At 35.4% G+C, this 22237-nt stretch overlaps 2 protein-coding genes across 5 annotated transcripts in view; one reads left to right on the top strand and one right to left on the bottom strand.

Moving 5' to 3' along the window:
• Nucleotides 1-22237, top strand: part of LOC108765940 (cilia- and flagella-associated protein 52) — a 29421-nt gene that overhangs the window by 4319 nt on the left and 2865 nt on the right. The window contains exons 1-6 of one of the 2 annotated variants that reach the window (XM_018514858.1): nucleotides 19817-20128; nucleotides 20524-20723; nucleotides 20799-20976; nucleotides 21171-21420; nucleotides 21561-21837; nucleotides 22049-22224. In XM_018514858.1, the coding sequence (XP_018370360.1) occupies nucleotides 20083-20128; nucleotides 20524-20723; nucleotides 20799-20976; nucleotides 21171-21420; nucleotides 21561-21837; nucleotides 22049-22224 (1127 nt within the window). In that variant the 5' untranslated portion in view covers nucleotides 19817-20082. Of the gene's footprint in view, nucleotides 1-19816; nucleotides 20129-20523; nucleotides 20724-20798; nucleotides 20977-21170; nucleotides 21421-21560; nucleotides 21838-22048; nucleotides 22225-22237 lie in introns of those variants that run through there. The other variant, XM_018514859.1, reaches the window with a different exon arrangement.
• Nucleotides 1132-17835, bottom strand: LOC108765942 (putative inorganic phosphate cotransporter). Of its 3 annotated transcripts, none has more exons than XM_018514861.1 (4): nucleotides 17405-17835; nucleotides 3456-3676; nucleotides 2177-3068; nucleotides 1132-1713 (listed from the first exon to the last, which is right to left on the bottom strand). In XM_018514861.1, exons 1-4 carry the CDS (start codon nucleotides 17427-17429, stop codon nucleotides 1382-1384), a joined length of 1470 nt encoding a protein of 489 aa, XP_018370363.1. In that variant the 5' UTR covers nucleotides 17430-17835; the 3' UTR covers nucleotides 1132-1381. The 3 variants fall into 3 exon arrangements, with proteins under 3 accessions (XP_018370363.1, XP_018370364.1, XP_018370362.1); XM_018514862.1 differs by lacking the exon at nucleotides 17405-17835 and adding an exon at nucleotides 4767-4812; XM_018514860.1 differs by lacking the exon at nucleotides 17405-17835 and having other exon boundaries at nucleotides 3456-3713.

The following is a 22237-nucleotide window of genomic DNA, read 5'->3' as shown; positions in this document are numbered from 1 at the left end:
CAAAAAATATCACATAATACGAAAATACTGTAGTATACATATACACTGTTAAAGTCACAACGTTGAATTATGACTCAGTTTAAGTCAAGAAAATGTACTCAAATTTAGTTTATTATCTACTAAGTATACATGTTGATATGACTGTTGTTTACTTTGAAATTAACCACAGAAATGGATTAACATTTTAGTACACATATGGAAATTAAAAATAACAAAATGTTATTTTTTTAATTTAAAGAATCGAGTTGCTCTTTTGAGCAATGTTACTTATTTAGCAGTGTATTATATTCAGTAGATTTTCCAAAAATTTTTATATATCTTTTGAGAATAAAGCCGCTGACCGAAACCGTTGCTATTTATTTATTCGATGACGCGGAATGTTTTGCGTCGTATTTTGCATGATTATATAGTATACCTTTAAAACGGCATATCATGTACACTGCATATCTGTCGTACACATCTGTCGTACACAACGCATATATCGAGCGAAAAGTACCGATAGAAAGTTGACAGGTTGATATGCATTCCTTAAAGCACCTCATTTGTATTCTTGAGTTAAATTGTTTAACTCTATCGTTTTAGTTAAATTAACGACATATTGTATAGAAACAGACAATGATGATAGCCGCGCCTAAATATGACTGCATGGCTCGATAATAATTCGCTAATATAACCAATCGTTCTTTCGCAATAAGATACACTGAATCGAATTCTCTGAGATTATCCGGAAAGAACCTGATTGGAGTAATACAGATAGAGATACGCACAGTGTTTTATTCAATTAAATTATATTTATACTGTACATTTACTTAAACCCTACGCAATATGTACAATCACTGTTGATCTATCGGCATTAATTTACAATTTCCCCTTTCACGACGAAAAGGCTCTCTTGTATAAACACTCGCCGGCACATCAGTGTTCGCGATACGAGTTGACATGAACTCGAGATGCATTCCGGCACCACGCGACTTAATGGCTGAAAAAGCAGCTTTGCAACTGTTGTAAAATTCTTGAATATAATTGATTTATACATTTAGATTCAATGAGGAACTAAGGGCAAGACCAATCATATTGAAGAATTTTACAACAGTTGCAAAGCTGCTTTCTCTGCTGAACGCAGCGAATGCCACGCATAAATTATTATTCAAGAATTACGAGCGAGAGGTGTTAACGCGCATCTTTCTCGGGCATCTTTCCCTCACGCGGTTGTGAGATCTTTGTTGAAAGTTGTAGCGAAACGACGAGCGGGCCTTAAGAGTACGTCGAGAAAGGACGATGTCCTGTGATTATCACGAGATTATTAACAAATCCAGTTGCTTCTCGTTTGTTAAAATCACTCTCTGAGGCACCGCGAGGAAAAGCGTCGTGAACAATGTTTTCATGCTTTTTCTGCCGACTTCGCCTTTTTGTCCTTCTTCTTGTGCGATCTTTCCTCCCGATCTCGTATGACGAAATCAGGGTCGTTCCAGTACTGAACCTCGCCGCTGGCATACATAACGAAGATCGCGTTCGTTAGGATGAAGACAGCCAGGACGATCCAGAAGACGATTCGCCATTGGTTCATCGTTTGCTGGGGTGCCAACTCTCCGACGATGTACGGGGTGATGATCCCAGTGAAGGCACCCATTCCGTTCACCAATGCCATTAGGGTGCCAGAGTAATTGGGAGACAGGTCCAACCCGTTGACTTTCATTCCGGGGTAGAAGGTACCTTTAGACAAGAAGAAATATACCCTGTTAAATTTATCATGTTAAATTATACCCAATTTGAGTTATTTTTAATTATTTCTTAAGTTAATTGTCACTGCTTCTATACAATATATCGTTAATTTAACTAAAAAAACGATCGAATTAAACAATTTAACTTAAGAAGTGTATTTTTAACTCAAATTTAGTTTATTTATGTGTATACGTTAATATAGACGTTATTTACGTTGGAATAAAACGTTGGAGTAACCGCAGAAATGAATCGATTTACATTTTCATATTCATGTGTGCATTGGAAATTAAAAATAACAAAACATTATTTAACTTAAGGAAATAGGTTATCATTGCTCCTTTGATATTTAACAATGTATTTGAAAAAAAAACAAAGGAATCCTTCGGTTCATGCATTCGCGTTCACTTTGCAAATTGCAGTAATATCCGAGGAATAAAAATTTACATATACGTACCCATTAGAGCCATGCCAATGGTGAACATGGCTACCACCAGTGTTCGGTCGCACGAGGAGTAGGAGGCGGCGATAATAAAGACTCCCGGGCCTATGGAGGCGATTGTGGTGCCGAGTTTCCGCACGTTGGTGCGCGACATGATGCCCTTGGTGATCATCCAGTCGGCTAGCCAGGATGATCCTATGCTACAGAACCACATGATGAGGTAGGGTAACGCAGAGACCAGGCCGTTGCTCTTGATGGAGTAATTAAGCACGCTACTCATGTACTTTGGCAGATCGGTGACCAAGGTGAAGAAACCCCAGTCATGGCCGACCTGGGCGGCGATCAGGGCCCAGAGGGGTGCCGAGCGCAACATGTGCCGCCAGGGCACGGGCGGAGGTTTCGTATGAGTGTGCTCGTTCATACGTTCGTGTAGGAACTTGACCTCGCGCTCGGAGATGTACGGATGTTCGTACGGGTTGCTGTAGCAAATTAGCGTGAACACAACAAACCACAGCACGCCAATGCTGCCGAACACGTAGAAGACCATGGGCCAATCGTACTGGTGCAGGATCAGGCCAGACACCAGGTTGGCGAACACTGTACCGAGTTGGGCACCAGCGAATACCAGTGAACCGATTATCGATCTCTCCTCCGGCGGCGTCCACTGCGCCAGCAAGGCATTCAACGCTGGGAAGGTCGTACCTTCGCCGAGACCCATGAGAACCCGCAGCACGATCAGACCGACCGCATCGCCCCATTGGACCACTAGCGGTGTCAACAAGGTGAATATTGCTGTCGAGAGGATGCCAAGACCGAGGGTGTATTTGCCGCCGAATCTCTCAGATAGTATTCCGCCCGGGATGTGCGTGAGGATGTAGCCCCAAAAGAAGGACGAGAGGATAAGGCCCTGAAATAAGAAAAATATATGAAAATAAAGACAAAAATAAATAAAGAAGAGCAAAACATAAGGAGAAAAATAAAATAATAATAAATAATTTAGCACAAGAATACACTCATAACACAGAACATCCTAAAACCGTCAAGAGGAAAACGTACGTTTTTCCCTCTAAGGAATAAAATGTACTGTGTGGGGATAGACAAAGTGTCTGTTATATTTGTGTCGAGACCGATTGTTGTATATTTAATTGTTTATGGAAAACAATTAAAATTGTATTATACCCATGTGAACGACACTTCGTCTATTGTGATGCTCTTACCCTAAAAGTAAAGAGGTGGGACATGAAAGCACACTTTGATATCATTAATTTATGATTTCGTGTAAAATATCTTTTACCTGCGTACGTTCATCCCAATCGTATTTCCCTTCCGTCGAATTTGTTAGAGATTCTTTCTCATTAAGATCATATTTGCAAGTATCTTGATCTGTATAATTGTGTTTTATCGAAACCGCCATTTCCGTAATAGTGATCGAAAGGCAGACTCTCATCGTATAGGCATTCAGGATCGCCAAAAACCCCATAAAAGCGAATATCCATCGTTGCGACAGTCGGCCGCCTGCAATTTTCATAAATTCTACGTCATTGATATTCATTTCTAAATGTAGATTTACTTTCTTTTTATCTTTTTCTAGTTTTTCTAACAAGAGAACCGTTGGAGCCATCCCTCACCGATTTTGATGGGCTTTGAATATATGTTGTAGAATATAAAAAAATATTAGACCCATATTTTTTTTATCAGTATCTCAAGATTTAGGGGGTGAAACACCCCCTCGAAAAATATGGATTTTATCGTTTTTAGCAAATATCTTTGATATTAAAAAAAAGTGAATATACCATTATATAGAGCACAAAATACCATAAAGCTTTTGTATTAAACATTTTTTTATATATTGCATAGTTTCGAAGATATTTGCTAAAAAACGATAAAATCCATATTTTTCGAGGGGATGTGTGCCACCCCCTAAACTTTGAGATACTCTGATAAAAAAATATGGGTTTAATATTTTTTTATACTCTACAACATACCCATCAAAATCGGTAAAGGACGGCTCCGACGGTTCCCTTGTAAGACTTAGAAAATGATAAAGAGGAAATCGAATATGATAAAGAGGAAACCGAAATTAAAGTTAATCTCTACTTTGGTAGAAATAAATATAATTTCGTCATTCCGAAAATTTAACCGACTAATTTTATCATGTGATTAAGGCAAGTACTAATCACATACAAAATTACGTTACTCATAATTTTAAACGTACAGTTTTTGTTGCACAAGAATCTATAGAGATAATGAAAAATATCACAAAACTGTTAAAAGTTACTTAAAATTTTTTTAAATAAAAATTTCTATATCATTTGTTTTAATATTGTTTACAAATATAATTAGGACTCAATCAAATGTAAGAATCAAATCAAATATAATCAGGATTGTGTTTAAGGATGCAGTTATCATTTTATTCTTGTTGTTCATCGAAAAAATAAAGATAAAACTACACCTGGTTGCATCTTGATGACGATTCTAAACGCAACCCGCCAGCTCGTGTCGAGGAGCTCTTAAAGGTATTATAAGTTAATCTATTCGTGCATACAGAAGTTATTTACGCATTTTCCACGACAATTTACGCTTTAATGGACTTAGATCGCCTTACCGTACACTTATCTTGACTTTGTTATCCGATTAGTTGTCGTTTGTTTCACCGTTATCACCGATATGTTTTTTTCTTTTACAATTTTTTTGTAGGAATAAATTGCTCGTTCAACGAAGTTTTTTGGTGGACAGAACGTCATTTTACCAAGGAACCAAAAGTTAAAATGACGATTTTCTTTTTACAAAATTTGTTTATTATATACTAAACAAAGTCATTTTGATTTTTTGTTGACCATGTATTTCTTGAGGTTTTGCTACTCTACCAATCGCTCAGTGACTCAAGTAAAACGTTGCAATAATAACAACTCATAAAACGAGATTCCAAGGAATATACCTCGACTTTAATAAAAAAAAAAATATTGGTTTTGTAATATCGTTTTTAAATTTAATATTGTGTTGCTGATAAAGATAATACAAACAATATCTTTATTTTTAAAGATAATATATTTTGCGAAAGAAGTGTGAATTTTCTGATATGATGCGAGGACGATGGGACTTCTTCATAAACGACAGTCATCGTTCAACCTTCGCGCGATAGATTCTATCGATTTGGTGAATGAACCTTCGGCCACGCGTTTTCTATTCCGCGGCTGTCCGCCCGCGTGCGATCACGTACGCACGCACATACGCACGCACGTGCCCCGACAACGCAATAACATACGCATCTCATTGAGGAGGTATGTCCCGTGTTCTCGGTGAATGCACGCTGCGACTCGATTGTGTCGCAACAGAGAAGAACGGAAGCGTTTTCCGGTCAACGTTTCAGCCTTCCGTCTCTTCGAGAATTTCACAAGGATTATAATAAAGCGACGTCTCTTTTTCTGGATAAAATACGAAGATGATATCAAGTAGCAGACAATAAAAAAAAGATTATAAGGATATTATTGATCGATACACTTTTTATGGTGAATTCTTAACAAGGATTTTTTAATTATTTTTTAATTAAAAAATTACTTATAAATTGTCAAAAATATATCGAATATCATCATAATTAATTTTTTTAAATATCGACTACTTGATGTCACTTTGATTTTGTTATTTTGTGTTTGACTTTGGTTCTACCTGGGTTATGTTTACACTTTACAGTATCAGATTAAAGATTGAAAGTGAGATTGGTCAGATTCAATCTCAATCTCAATCTCAATTTCTATTCTGATGTGAAAAAACCCGCGAGAATGTCAAACACAAAAACAAGTTACGATAATATCAGAATGATATAATAAATCATTACCGATTGAAAGGTAACTTTTGGTAATCATTTTGACATCATTTTATCATGATGATTTGTGTTCTGCTTGGAAATTCCGATTTCGCGATCGAAACCTATCCTCCTCGCTTGACCTTTGCTTATCATAGTGATGACAGCTTGACGATCATCACTCGTCCAACTGATCGTTATTTTTTCCTCGTACGCGGCTGCGAACTTTCCTCGTCGGTGCTTTCGAAGGCACATCATCTAGGGTACACGTATCGCGACAGCAAACGGGTAAAAATTCTACCTGGATCCCGTTAACCACGTTATTTACATAGAGAACGATTGACGTAATAGAACGCTTTTTTTTGTCGAGGTAGAAGTGAGATCGCAGGACTTAGCTACTTGTATTTCTAACAAATTGCGTACATCATTTGCAATGTACGTCTCAAGAAAATATGGGCCATTATATTATTGAAAACGCTAATGATAAGTCATTACCTATTAAACTTTAAGTCTTAAGTCATAAGAAATTGATCGCTCATAGTCGATTATTCTTCCACGTTCAACTGTGACTAGTCAGTTTCTTATGGCTTGAGACAAAGGCCGTTCTTATTTTAAGACTGGCTTAAGTAACGTCTTAAGATGCTAATAATATCTTAAGACTGTACTTAAAACAATCTCAACTATAAGAATCGACGTCTCATATTTAAGCTCTTATATTTAAGTCCGTCTTAAGATATCATAAGTCAATCACACATATATTATAATCTAATAAATATATATCTATTATAAATAATAAGACATTACTTAAGACCGTCTCGAATTAAGAATCCATTATGAATACCTGCCTCAAATGCTTAATAATAGCTTATTGTAGAAAGCTTCTGATACTTTGTTGAAGCTCCACTCAAAATTGATTAAAAACGAAGCTTCGTTATCTGTAAATACATCTCTTTACACATTGCTTCTCCGAATATTCCCTTCGTTTGTCTATATTTTGCGCTTATCTCCATATTGCCATACAATGTTTGATCAGTCGATCATATCTGCATATCCTTTCAAATATATTATTGTTGATAATTTCTGGCTGTAGCCAGCGAAGTAATCCTTGCGATAATAGATTTGTAATTTGTGGTCGGAAACACTTTTATCGTATAAAAATAGCAAGACCGTGCAACGCGAAACTAAGCGAGGAGAAACGAAGGGAACTCGGAAAATTCTATTTTCTACTATTCGCTTATAATTATTAAATAAATGAAAATTCCAAGTATTCGCGATTAGCGCCACATTCCGTTCGTTATCTGATTATTCTTACTGACCGAATCTCCTGAACTATCCTCGTGGTAGAATCGCGAATGCACAGGGAAAACCGCACGAGTGTCTCTCGCCTTGGGAAAAGCGGTCGGCGGAAATATACCGCGTCTTGCGAAAATCTCGTCATCGCAGAAAATCTTGACGTATATCTTGCGAAAATCATCAGATTTGATCGTCGGTTTGATCGATAGTTATAAGTTATTACGCGGAAAGGGGGGAGGCTCACTTTCGCGGAAGACGGTGACCCAGTAGCCTCTCTCGATGGCAATCGGGAACAGGAAAAATTCCTGAAGTCGGGGAAGTTTGCCTTCACCCGAAGGCGGAAAAGAAAGGAAAAGGGAGAAAAAAGGAGTGGTGTGCGCTCGCGCACTCATTCGATCCGTAATCAGGAGATCGTTGCGACACATTCGAGATAGTGAACCTTTGTTTACCTCGCATTACGGTAAACAAAGTTAAACGCGCTCGCCGATTATTGATATTAAACATTACTTATATAATTGGTTTTGTGCCGTGCACACAACACACGTTCTCGATTGACGCAATTGTAGCGCAATCTGGTCATCGCGCTATCGTTTTCTCAGATACGCGCGCACCTCGAATCGTAACACTTCCTCTTTTCCCCCCCTCCCCCTTTTTTTCATCGATATCCCGTTGTTTCTTTTTCGTTATTCCCGCCACGTTCACTCGTGCACGTGCGTGAAAGGGGAGAAACTCGATCGAACGAGCCCGATATATAGATAGCACATACCCAAGCAGAACAAGTCACGATAACGTCAAAATGACATTAAAATGAATCGGAAATGATTGAAAAATTACTTTCAACGATCATTCTGGAGTCATTTTAACATCATTTTGACATTATAATAATGACTTATTGTTCTGCTTGGATGGTGGCGAGAGGCCTTATCTTATTAAAGGCTTCCCGAAAGGAACGCATAAAAGTCAAGGAAAAATCAAAATGACTTCATTTGACGCTAATAAACAGTCAAATTTTATAACAAAAAATCATCAGTATGATACGAATTGGATCGACGAGAATAAATCTGATTAAAAAAATTATCATTTTGATTTTCACGTTAAAATAAAGTCATTTCTCTCGGTGTGTTCCTTGGATTACTATTACAGGACTTACAAGATACGCACTTAACTCTTGATATTGATGACTTAACTATTATATCGACAAGATAAATTAATTTAGTAATCGATTTTACGTAATCATTGATTTAGTTGTCACCAACTTTAATTATCCGAGAAAAATGAATGATTACAGGAAGATAAGCGACAATTATTCTCGCAACGATATTATTGATAGATTTCTGGGGATAAAAATGAATTCCTCACTCTTGAACGAATCGAAGCGCAGGTAAAGCAGATCATTATCGAAATATCTGACATATCTGCGCGATATCTTTGCCGCGCCGGGCTGCCTCTCCGATATGAATTGGCGGAAAATAAACTTACGACATTCGCACACAACGTTGATTTACGACGCGTTGTCACAAAGATTTTGTAGGATTTCAGAGATCGCGCGAGACACGCAAATCCGCGGGATTACCTGCTGCGTTTTAATGGGAGAAATGGCGAAACGCAACATCATCGGACTTACGAAATTATTTTTCGTCGTCCCGATAACTGCGATTTAAATCAGTCCTCGCGCGGCAACTCGGATTATTAAATACACGTGGAGATGATTTTCATTTCAGAATTTTTTCATTTTAATCCTTGAGGTCTTTCTTTAAGAAGTAGCACATTATTATTGTTTAATTATTAATTTGTAAAGAGGGTCGCTGAATACAAAAACGAAGTCGAAAATGGATAGATTAAAATGACAAATCCCAAATGGCAGATTAAAAAAATAAAGTATTATTGAATTGTGATGAAATTGTTTATTATATGGTTTCCAGAGAAAAATTATTTAAAAAATAAATACAGTTAGACATGAAATATTATGGAAAAATAAAAAAATTAAGTTTTATAGTATATTATTAAATAACACTTTAATTAATGATTTATCATTAAAATTAGTAACAAGACGTAAAATAATTCATTGATAAAATTATTCATTGGCAACAAGACATATACTGATAAAAACTACATAGAAAGATTCGAAAATTTTCCATGCATCTAAATATCAATTAACAAAATTTCTTCATCAATAGTTATTTTTCACATTATTGAAAATTACGCTTGTTTATACATTATTAATGTGTAATAAACAATTTTATTTTAAACAAATCCTAATTGAATTAAATAGATTAACATTTATTAAAGATATTACTTTTTAAAAACTTATATACATATACCATTAGATTTTAAAAATAAATATGACGTATATATTATATTATGTTATCAGTTTCCTGTCATATGACTGAATAATTGGTATTCAACGATAACGTCTCGAATTATCGACATCGACATTATTAAATCGTAATGTCTCATCGTTATGTTAATAGGTAGTAAAACGGGTATATATAGACGTCGAAAATTTTGTCAATTCTCCACGAACGTGCGATTCGCTTTTGTCGCATTAATCGTGCGATATATTTGGCACGCCAAAATGATACTTCTAATTTCGAACTACTTTGTTTCCTTTGCGCTTATCTTCTCTTTATTTATTAATCAAGTGTCAATATGGAACTCCACGATAAAACGCGCTCCACAAAGATATGATGAGTGCGTCGCGCGCTTGCGAGTCAATTGTTCCGATTACTTAATTTATAATATTTATACTGTAAGATACGTCGCGTAAACAATAGTCTAATTTCTGCTGAAGCATCTAATGCGGCGTAGAACTGAATTTAAGTCGGATTAAATGTGTTTGACTGTACTTATTTCACTCCCGTTTCATAAAGCTTCTACTTCCAATGGAAATAATATTCTCAATTTAATCTGCATCACACATAGTGGAACCAAATTGTAGATTTCGATGGAAACTAGACATTGACGCGGTGATTGAGAATCAAGCGTGCAAAATATTTTCGATCTTCATATAAAGTTACGTTAAAAGGACATCCCTAATCACACAATTATTGGCACATTATTGGCCCAACATGTCTCCAATGTTTAACTAATGTATCGTCAATAAATTGCTAGTAGGGATAGAGCGATGCCCTCCTCCGCGTGTCGTTTCCGCCAAAATTGTGACATAATTCTCTCGTGCGATCGTAGTCGCTAAGAGTCGAGACAACGGACGAAAAGGCGGATTCACGTGCATCTCGAACGAATCCGGTGTATATCTGTCTGCATATCAATATATCCAATAAAGAAATGAGCTAATGTATAATCAAAGTTAGGAAGTAACGCGTTACTGTTTTCGTTACTTTTTTCTGTCTGTAACGGTAACGGTAACGTCGTTACATTTTCACAGTAACGGTAACGAATTTAACCGTTACTTTTACCGTTACTTCAGTTCCCTATTATTTTCTTATTTTATAATTTATTCTTAATTTCTTAAAAAGTATTTTGTACTTAGTACCTTATACTGTGTTCTAATAAGCACTGCTAATTTTGAAAATATATAATTCACATTACATATATACTGTAAATTTTTGGTACAATAAATATTGAAAAATACATATAATATTTATAATAACTCTGATGGAAATAAATCGTTGAAATCGCTGAAAATCGCTGAAATCTCTATCAATTGACTCATTTCATTATGAATTATACTTCATTATAAATAGATCTATTGATAAAGATTTCATCGATTTATTTCCACCAGGTAATATTAATGTTTAAAAACAATGTAAAAATTCTTATAAAAATGAATACATTAAAATAACGACATTATCTAAATAAAATAAAGAATTAATAAAACTGTAGGTAAGTTTAATATAGAGAAAAGCTTCCTCTGTATACAACCTAGTTAGTAGAGAATTTCAAGTTTGAATATTTATTTCGCATTTAGTATTAAATTAATTATCAGCTAATGTAATTTTAAAATCTAATAACTTACTTTAGAATTATAAAAAAAGTAACAAATCGTTACTTTTCAAGTAACGGTAACGGTAACGAGCTACTTTTTAAAATTAGTAACAAATTACTTTTTTCAGAAAGTAACGGTAATGATAACGCGTTACTTTTTTTAGATAATGCGCACAACTCTGTGTATAATAATATTCATATTTTAAAAAAATACTTTATCGTAACTAATGATCACATTAGAGATTAAAGATATAACACAAACAATACAAACAAATACATTGAGCTGATTCTACATTAGTCGCAAGCTGATCACAAGCTTGGTGCGACTTTTTTGTTAATTTATTTGTATGTTCCTGGAATAGAAATACCATGTTGGAACTTCATTCGCCGCGTGCGGCCGCGAAATCGAAGTCACGAGTTTTCCGGTGGTGGACACGTCGGACGGACGAGCGTCATCAGAAATAATGTTTCATGTACTTCACATCACGCAATCTCTCTCTTAATTTACAAAAGCGCTGGAACGCGGCGAGAGCGATCGAATTTCGTGGCGCATGATTCCCATGTATTGCGTAAAGTTTATACAAACGTGCTGCACCATGCACACGCGAGAGATCACGTATCCAAGTAAGCAGGATAAATGCGACCCAACGATCGATCTCGGGAGTCATAAATTCATAAGAAAAAAATCGTATCAACCTAATTATTTTCAAAAACTTCCCGGAAATCGCGCGAAGATAATAAAATAGAGTTTGCGATATCACTGTCTGTCAACGGCTCATCGGATTATCATCCTGGAGATACGAAAGTGATACCAGTAATAAAATAATAACAATAGTTTGCGGTATCGTTGGTTGCCGGCATTACGTTGGATCAAATTTCGTTTACTGGTCTCATAAAAGTATTTATAACTTCAGTAAACATCGCCTTTCAGAACTGAATTTAATAGAAACATATTGAATTTTTTTAAATTTAATTCAAGGGTGCTTTAATAAGTAACTTAAAGCATTATACTTAAAAATTAAGAAATTAATTTTTTTTTATTTGACTATTTTTCTAACAAATGCATTGTTGCGTATATCTAAGTTTGTATATCTAAGTTGTGTATATCTAAGTTCTAAGTAATGTCGATAGAATTAAATACATTTCAACGGATGTCTTCGTATTATTTGTTGTATACAACCCAGGTAGTAAGCTGACTCTGTTTATCGTTATTTTGATAACAAAATAACGCAATTTTCACGTCAAATTATGACAATTCAGCTTCTTACCTGGAAATGTATACAAAATCTGAGATCGTTAAAAACCGTGATTGATCGATAAGGCCTTAAAAAAACCTGTAATTAATCGTGAGATGAGTGAGAATTGAGATTATCGATCTTTATATTTTTCTTTTGTAGTAATTATTAAGTGGCAATTAGATCAATTCATCGGGACTCTCCGTAAGAATGTTCTTATCAAGCCGTTTGTATTGTCTCTCTGCAGTAAATAAACGATTAATCGCGACAGTAAAATGCAATAAAATGCAACAGCCCGCGAATTTCTCCGTTTTTTTTTTCCAGATCGTTTTTCCGATCAAAACCTTCGATTTGAAGCGTGAACGACGGTTACAATAAACAAGGCGCGGTTTCTCAGTATCAACAGCTTTTTATTGCCGTGAACTGAGCTAGAATTTTAATTCGGTGGACAATGCAGCATGCAAAAAGGTCGTCACTTTACCGTAATCGACGCCGTGTGAAAAATAGCTTTTTGTTTGACATTGCTTATGAAGAATGCCGATCGCTTGCTGCCGGGCTGCCGGCGCTATCTTATCTATGCGATACGCGGAAAGTGCCCGAAGAGGCTAACAAAGACTTTTTACCGATAATATTGCCCCCCCCCCCTCCCGCGCACTTTCTTACTACTGTAATTTATTAACTGTTTCGACATTGATTTGTCAAGATGATAACGAGACGTTCGTTTTCGCGGCCGTGCCGCGATGCCAAGGCGAAGCGGACGGGCACGCTCGCTCGCAATTTAATTACTGTAATCAGCCCTGTGATCCTCCGTTATTCTCGGACAAACGACTCGGTAATTAAACGTCTGAAAATTAACGTGATAAGCAACTATAGAGCAAAAGCGCATCGCGGAAATTATCCAGTTTACGTCGTGTGTTAAAACCAAGAACCGCGAGCGCGAAACATCGTCGATGTCTGCCCAAGGAATGCACCAATCAAGTTAGAATGACCTTATTTTGACGTCATAAAAGTCAAATTAATGTGATTTTTTTATTACAAAATTTATTGATGTTAAAATAAAATCATTTTGACTTTTTGTTGACTTTTATGTGTGTTTCTTGGATGATCAATCGCATAACTTTTTCCCCTTGGGAGGTACAAAAGAGTGAAAAGTACTAAATCTCCGCGAGAATTTGTTGAAAATTGTTCGACATTTGATTTATTTACAGTTATTAAATTGTGTTTTCTAGTGCGAGGTAAAGAAACACATATATATATACATTTTGGATGAAATATTTATAACGGGAAAATATATAAAGTTTTATGGAAAATTTCATGACTCATTGTTCAGTGTTAGAAGAACGGAAAGCGCGCAAAAAAGCACATGGTTTGAAAAACAATTATGTATTAGACATTTGAGCATTTAGATAACATGTATTAAATATATAGTTAAAAATGACATAAATTAAATAATAATTAAAATATAATATTTTCCCAAGTACTGTTTAAATCATTTTCGAGAATATAAACTTACAAACTTTATTATATTAATCGTCATGTATGCAAAGTTCTTGAATAACTTATTATTTCAAGTATTATATTAAATTATATCTTAAAATATATTTTAAGATACAGTAGAGAAATATCAGAAACTTTTTCGTCAATAATGAATTGGAGTCTTCTGATTTACATTAAAAAAAAAATCAAAATTAAGTTTTACATTTAAAATCAAAACTTCACATTAAGATACCGAATATTTCTTCGGCTATATTTCCTGCCATTTTTCAGATAGCCTCATTACGCCGTTCTCATTGAGTATATAATCACGTTACGCTTGACAAAAGCCATTTATTGAAAAAAAATTGAGAAGCGTTTTTTGTCCAACTTAATATATACAGCGACTCGCAAAAGATCTGTAATCGCTCGCATCGTCGAAGTCTCGTAACGAACGCATGATTCATGGATGTCACATAAACAAGAATGGATATTCGTGCCTCGCATGATTCCATTTGTGAGGAATGTGAAAGAAAATGCGATCTCCGCAGAGGGATGTGATACAGTCGACGATTTCCGGAAGTCACTCATTACGCGGTTGCACCTGTCAAGGTTCGCGAGAGAAAGGTGAGAGAAAAATCTCGGGTGCGACCGACAGTCGACAAATAGAGACAATGATTGGAACATTCCGGATTTCTTTTCACCTTTTCCGGTAGCTTTTTGTGCCTCCGATCCTTTACCACGTTCCCGTTTCAGTTAAAGGGAACGATTAATCACTGGTGCGAACCGTAGCACCCCACGTTCTGCCGCGCGTGAATATCAGGAAGTGATCTGAGCAAACGAACGAGTCGCAATTAATGTCAAGATTGTCAAGGCATTTCTTGCGGTCAGGCGAACGTGAAAGCCAACGGATCGCGACGGTGGCTTTAGCAAATTGGGATTTCTAATAATCGATGATCCTTTCCTATACAGCACAGATTATGTCAGCAACATTGTTAATAATTAGTACGTTCCAGTAATATTACAATAACATTGCAAACGTTGCAGTAATGTTATTGTACATTTCTGTGCTGTATGGGTTTGTGACGGTATTGTGTTTTTGACGGATGATGATAGACATACTTTATAGTTCTCTCCCTCACACTTTTCTCTATGTCTCTATAAAACTTATTAATCTTCAGTGAACTAGATGAAGTGTGACATACTCCAACAAGATCTAAACTTGTATAACTTCTTAATAAGTACTTTTCACAAATTGTCGTTTTGTGTAGCTAGAGTGCAACATTATCTGTACTAAATTAATATACTTATAAAGTATAGAGTAAAGCATGGGGTGTGAACCCCATTTATCGCCATATTGATTTTCTACCCCTGGCTCGGAAAGATTAATTTTATACATTAAAATTATTATTTGTTTTTATAATAAAATAAAATAAAAATTAGTTTTTTTTGTGTAATTGCTTTTATTAAATGAATGAGAAAGTACCAACAGCTATGTTTGCAAACTGCGACCATATTTCTGGGAAGATACAATTTTTAGGAAGTTGTGCGCGTGATTTTATTTGGTATGTAACATATTGACACTATATAATTCAATTATAATTCTGTCTTCATTTTTATATTAGTTACTTATACCTTACTTCTTCTCATCAAAATTTATAAAATGTTCATTTTCATATTAACAAGTTACACATGGACCTTTAGGAATCGGCGCTGTAATAATTGCGCGTTTTTTAAGATTGATATGAGACAATCCTCGTATAATTAATATCGATAATTTATTTATCGAACGTTTCGTTTTGACGTGTTCCTGAGGTGAATCTCCACAGCAATTTCTGTAAGTTTTTTAATATCTTTCGACTCTAATATTCAATTATTTTATTTAAGGTCAAAACACAGGTTGGCCATCCAGCTTTCTAACTGGTTATGGGAAATTTGGTGTTGGAGTGTAACCAGGATGAAGATATGTATGAAATTTGTGTATCACGCCCGCTGAAGAAGACTAGAAGTTAGCCGAAACGTTCGACAAACAAATTATCGATATTAATTATACGAGGATTGTCACTTTACGTAATCGACGTCATGTGAAAAATAGCTTTTTGTTTGACATTGCTTATGAAGAATGCCGATCACTTGCTGCCGGGCTGCCGGCACTAGTTAATTGCTTTAATGTAAGGAACCTTATTTTATTGTAAGTATGTTAATTTTCCCTTGGAAAAATCGAATTAGTGAACAGTTGCCGTTCATTTATATAGATCACCAACGACGAATTAATTTGTATTCGACAGTTAATAGTTCCGTTTCACGTATGACGCCATTTTATCATTCTTTTTGTATTACACACGGAAAGAATAATTTTGTTGAAGTTTGCGGGTATAAAGTTGCGGGCTAAAAGTTTAACTAGATTTAACAGACCTGCAAATAATTTTGTTTAGGCTATCAAAATAAATTATGTAGGATTCCTAAACTGCTAAAATGTCAAAATTTTTGTTGTATTGTCATTTTAACATTTGAGCGTTCTACATAAAGTTTTAATGATCCAATAAAATTATTTTTAGATCTGCATCTAACTAAATTTTTAGACACTTTAGTAAATTATTCTTTTTATGTGCACATTTCTAATAGCAATTTATTAGCGATACATTAATTGGATTAAACATTGAAGATATACTGAGCCAATATTGGGCCAACATATATTAATAATTTGCTACTGTAGAGATCATGTGTGGAACAAGACGCACTTCAATTGGATTTTTTATACCGCGGTTTTCAGATCATCGTGATAACTTAGGTGGCTGTATTATCCACTCGAGAGATTACAAAATGACGCATTCAATGATATTATCGACTTTTTCTGAATATTTTTCTCCGCTACATCGGCTTTGGTACTCGACAACTTCTGATAACAATGACATAAATCATTTGCGGACGCAACCGCAAAGATCCGCCGTGATCGATGAAATAATCGTTAATTTGCAAATCGCTTCGAATAAAAAAATGATCCGATGAATAAAAAAATAGGATCGAACTAACACGCAACGTTTAATCAAGAGGTAAATACGCGGAGTAAAACGCACACCGAAAAAAAGTCTGGTAATTGCTAATGTTGAAGCAAATAATTGCAATCAAATGTTCGATTAATATAACTGAAAATAATTTTATTTTTCTATAAATATTTAATAAATGTTATCAAAACAGTTGATTATATTATTATATTACGTTTGCTAATATCCAAGTAGCATACAACGTTTACAAAGCGTTAACAAAGCGCTAAAAAAAACGCATATAATCACTTTTTTAACGCTTTGCAAGCGCTGCTGTGGTACTTGAATATTTATACTAAATATTTAGAAAAGTAAAATTATTCTTAGTTATATTAATCAAACATTTGATTGGAATTATTTCACTCATACATTTGATAGCTATTACCAGACTTTTTTCATTGCCTAAGGCGAGAGACTCGCGTGGGAGATTACGACGCGAGATCGTACTTACAGCACATTTTCATCGCGGAGATCATCCTTGGGAGATTAATTATCCTCGATCGAGGAATACGACGCGCTGAAAGGAATACGAAGTCTCCTCTTTCCTAATCGCCAATCGTTGAAATCCCGGGGGTTGAAGCGACAGTGGCGGCTTTCTTTGCTTTTCTTGACCCTTCCTACTCGAAAGTCGCCCTTTCGCTTTCAAGGGTCACAAAGAGCTCCAAAATACAAAGCTGTCACTTCTCCTTTTGTCTCGTCTTCGTCAAATCGTACACACGTGTCGCGAGCGACTGAATCCGGCACCCTCGTAAGTTCGCTTTTATATCTGCATGTGCTACTCGTCGCACATTATCCAGGGTGGGGAACGTAAGAGAAACGCAAGGTACGAGCGGCGAGGAGGCGATAAGCCCGATCTCGGCCGTGAATCGACCGCATGCACGACGTTTTTGAGGTGTACTAGTAGATGTACTATAGTCTTTCCCGGACTGTTTTTTCCATGCAGCCGTTGAACCTTATTAACGTCGACACGCGACGATAACGCATTGCTCAACGACGGAGGGGATATGCGCCGATTTCATTATTTCCTCGTATTTTCTATGAGGAAATTTACTATGTTAAAATTTACTATGTGTTTCGGAGCGAGCGAATTATGAACCGGTTTTCTGACTTTTTGGGCGGGATCGGCAATCATTTTTTTCATGGATTTATTCAAATTTTTGTACGAATTGGAAAACGACAGGAAGTCGTTTTCTTTACTCTTTAAATTCTTTAGAGTGGATTCCATTCTAAAGAGAAAATGGAGCCAATCTTGCAGGAAAAGAGTGGTTCGATTTTCAATCTTTAAGAGTGAGTGATTTCAGAGAGTATTTACTCTAAAAGTTTTAAAAAGTACAGAGTTCTTCACAGGGACTATTTGCCTTCGACCACTCATCTTCCGTATAATAATAATCGCCGACCTAACGAATTCTATTCACGTATTATCTCATGGCGAACGTGCTGACATCGTGATTGTCGGGTCCGCGCATATAAATTCTGATTCATGCAATTCTATTTTTTTTCTGGACTAGCAAAGTGTTTGATTTTGATCGCGATATCCATGTTAATTATTTATTTTGAGCAAGGCCACTGAATCTGATACATTTTTCAATGCGATGGCAATGATATTTCAATCGTTTGCAACCAAGATAGAATCGACGATCCGCGAAGTTCTCCAAGCGTGATTAATATCTAATTAAAAAATTATATTTTTGTAATCTCTGTAAGATTTATAATTCTTAAGTTACATTTTTTTAATTTTATATATAATAGTTACAAAAAAATACATATAATAATGTTGTATAAATAAATTATACAAAACAATATCTTATAATTGAAAGAAAAAGTATGAATTTTATAGACGAAGCTTATTTTTATCGTAATTATCTCGTTACTTAATTTAAATTATCTAATTTAAGATTAATTAAAAACACTATTAACTGTAAAATGATGTATCATGAATATACATATAAACAATCGTGAGAATTAGGACAAATGAGAGTGTAACATGGTTGTTGGAGCGTGATTAAATAATATTATTATTCAGTGCAATTTTTAATTGAATATATTTCCATACGTTTCGACTCTTTTTAGAGTCATCATTAGCGTTATTACAATTCTTCAGGAATATGAAAACATCCCTTATGCATCAATGGCGCCACTAAAGGATTGAATGATCCTAAATGAAATGCATGAATTTCGTTGTAAGTTTATACAATTTTTTATTAGGTGATGAGAGAATGATGTGATTACAAGAACAAATAAATTATAAGAATATCGTCTATGCAGTAAAATTACAATGAAATCCATGTACTTCTCTTAAGATTATCCAATCCTTTAGTGGCTGTCATTGATGCATGAGGGATGTTTTCATATTTCTGAAGAACTGTAGTAACGCTGATGATGATTCTAAAAAGAGTCGAAACGTTTGTATGGAAATATATTCAATTAAAAACTACACTGAATAACAGTATTATTTAATCACGCTCCAACAACCGCGTTACACTCTCATTTGCTCTAATTCTCACAATTGTTTATTATTTCGAAAGTCATAAGGAAATAACAATATTTTCGTCACTAATGAATATACATATATTTGAAAAAGTCATGCGCCTCCTCCGATATTGCGGCTGGAATAGAAAGTTGAGAGCTAGATCGATATACACGAAAACTATGATATTGACGATCGAGAATATAGCTCTACAAAACATGCATGTTATAAATATAACATTCATATATACACACATGTAAGTATTTAATGGATGTCACGAAACCTTGAGAATTGCAAATTGCGAATATTTCCTTTAATTATCTATTTTTAACGTTTTTAAATTTTTTTTATTTTTATGTCGCAAGAGATACTCCTACGATATTTCTAAAATTATATTCAGTTATACTATTTAAAAATTTTTTTATGTATGTATTAAAAGAAGTATAATCAAACATACTTGACATCTTTTTGTACTTTTTTGAAGAGATAAAAGTAATTTTACAGAATTAAACTTCAAAGGGTTGACATGAAATACACGGGGTTCATAAACAATCAATTTATCACCACGGTGACGCTGTTTGCGTCGCTTCCGCAACTTCACGCTTTTCACGGCCTAGTATATTTTTAATAATATTTATCGTAAAGTTGATGAACGAAGCGATATGGAGCCTCAAGATCTCGAAACGATTGGAATAATCACGTTTGACGGTTCGTACAGAACGCAATAAATTGTTTTGCTTCAAGTAACAAGGATTCAATTTTTATCAAATTCAAAACGGATTTTTACTTAAATTTAAGTAATTAAATAAATTTAATTCAAAATGAATTAATAAAAAATATATAAAATTATTAAAGTCTAATTAAGTGACATCAGTTGAATTTATACAAAATCGAGGAACATGAATTTTACAAGATTTAAATTTTTGAAAAATGTATAAGAATAACAATGAATCGAAAAATTGTATATAGTTTATACTTTTATTTCCACATATTTTTCTAGATGAAATTAATTAATTACTGTATGCCACTTTGTACTTCTTCCATGAACTTTACATTTTTCCATTATATTTTATCTTTCCAATGTCCTTCAATCTTTTTTTAAGGCATAACGAAGAACTCTCTGCAATTGCATCCAGATGAGAAGCACCTCCTCTATCCGATGGGGTACAAGGTCGTCATAAGGAACATCGAAACTGGCGAGCAACGATTTCTGAACGGTCACACAAATAATGTTTCGACATTGTGTGTCTCTCCGTGCGGTGAATACGTCGCTTCCGGACAGAACAATCATCTCGGTTTCAAGGTGCGTATACATCTTAATATTCTCATATGCAATTCAATTATATTTGATTTCACCGATTACATCTTCATGTCACAGGCCATGGTGATTGTGTGGAATTACAAGGAAGGCACGATGAAAGGTAGTTACGAGACGCACAAGGTCGGCATCGTGGACCTATGTTTTACTTGTAACAGCGACTTTCTCGTGAGTCTCGGTGGCAGAGACGATGGCAACGTAATTATCTGGGACGTCGAAAAGAATTCTCTAATTTGCGGTATCTGTCCTTATTCTTTTTATTAATATCCCCAAAAAAATTTGCAAGAAGAATCCCAGACGGAGATGTGTGTATATGACTGAAGAAATACAGAAATTTCTCCGCAAAAAAAAAAATTATTTTGCAAACAATTTTGTAGGGTACAAATTCAACCCACAAATGTACATCGAATATTGAGAAACAATCCTCCGCAGGTTCGTTCGCCAGCAACGATACGAGCGGTAACGCATATAGTATTACGAGAACGCATCTTCACGGCGAGTGTTTCGTTAGCGCAGGCGACAGGACGCTAAAGATCTGGTGGATCGAGGCGGAGAAGCGTCGAGTGCACAATCTCGACGTGGAAGTGGGCAAACTAAAACGTCTCATCAACTGCATCGTCGTAGACGAAAAGGACGAGGTCGTCTACTGCGGCACTTCTTCCGGTGATATCATTAAAGCAAGGTCATAGAGACGCCTGTGGAAAAATTAGTATTCACAGCTCTTCAATTAATATCTATATCTTTTAATTGCTGTATCACTACGTTTTATCTTCGTTTGCAGTGTGCATCTTCATTCCTGTTTAATCGTCTCTTCTTTCTCAGGTTAAATTTGCGTGACGATCTGCAATGTGGAGAACCGGCGTGCTTGCCGGTGATGATCGGCTGCTACTCAAAGATAACGCGCGACCCGAGGAAGATGAAGATGGGCGAGGGCGATTTATACGCGGGCGGAGTGAGGAGCTTGCTGCTTCTGAAGGATGGGAAACTGGTAGTTGGTACCGGTGACGGTACCATCGAGTTGATCCAAATAATAAGCATGAAAGAGAGCCGAACCCATAAGCAGCTGTCGAAGTTTCCCAATACACCGCAGATACTCACTGTAAGTTGTTTAAGTCACTTCACGGCATATACATTATAAGAAAGAAGCAGAAAACAACAAAAACGAAGGAAGGAAAAGATATATAAAGATATTGCAAAACATGGAATTACAAAAACAAAAATTAATGACGAAAGTTGGCAATATATATAAATGACTTGCAAAGAATTTATGATGACTGCAATCGTAATTATCATCCTTTTTTATTAATCAGCACCAAAAAGAAAACGTGTGTAGCGCCATAACATCCATGGTTCTCCATTTAAACGAATTTGTACTGATTGGGACATCCTGGTGCGAGATCTATCAGATAAAACTGTCAAATTTTGCAGACATGCGTCTGCTCGTCACGTGTCATACCAGCTGCATATATAGTATCGCGTTTCCACGGTAAGGGAATTTT

The sequence above is a fragment of the Trachymyrmex cornetzi genome, unplaced genomic scaffold, assembly GCF_001594075.2.
Source record: "Trachymyrmex cornetzi isolate Tcor2-1 unplaced genomic scaffold, Tcor1.1 scaffold56, whole genome shotgun sequence".
NCBI lineage: Eukaryota > Metazoa > Arthropoda > Insecta > Hymenoptera > Formicidae > Trachymyrmex > Trachymyrmex cornetzi.
The sequence above is the reverse complement of the archived record's forward strand: the minus strand, read 5'-3'. Positions and strand labels throughout refer to the sequence as shown.

Coding starts and splice junctions, on each gene's coding strand:
- LOC108765942 (XM_018514860.1), bottom strand. CDS start 3,713: ATGAATATCAATGACGTAGAATTTATGAAAATTGCAGGCGGCCGACTG. Junction 3,069..3,455: donor ATTGGGATGAACGTACGCAG/GTAAAAGATATT, acceptor TTCTTATTTCAG/GGCCTTATCCTCTCGTCCTT. Junction 1,714..2,176: donor CATTGGCATGGCTCTAATGG/GTACGTATATGT, acceptor TCTTGTCTAAAG/GTACCTTCTACCCCGGAATG.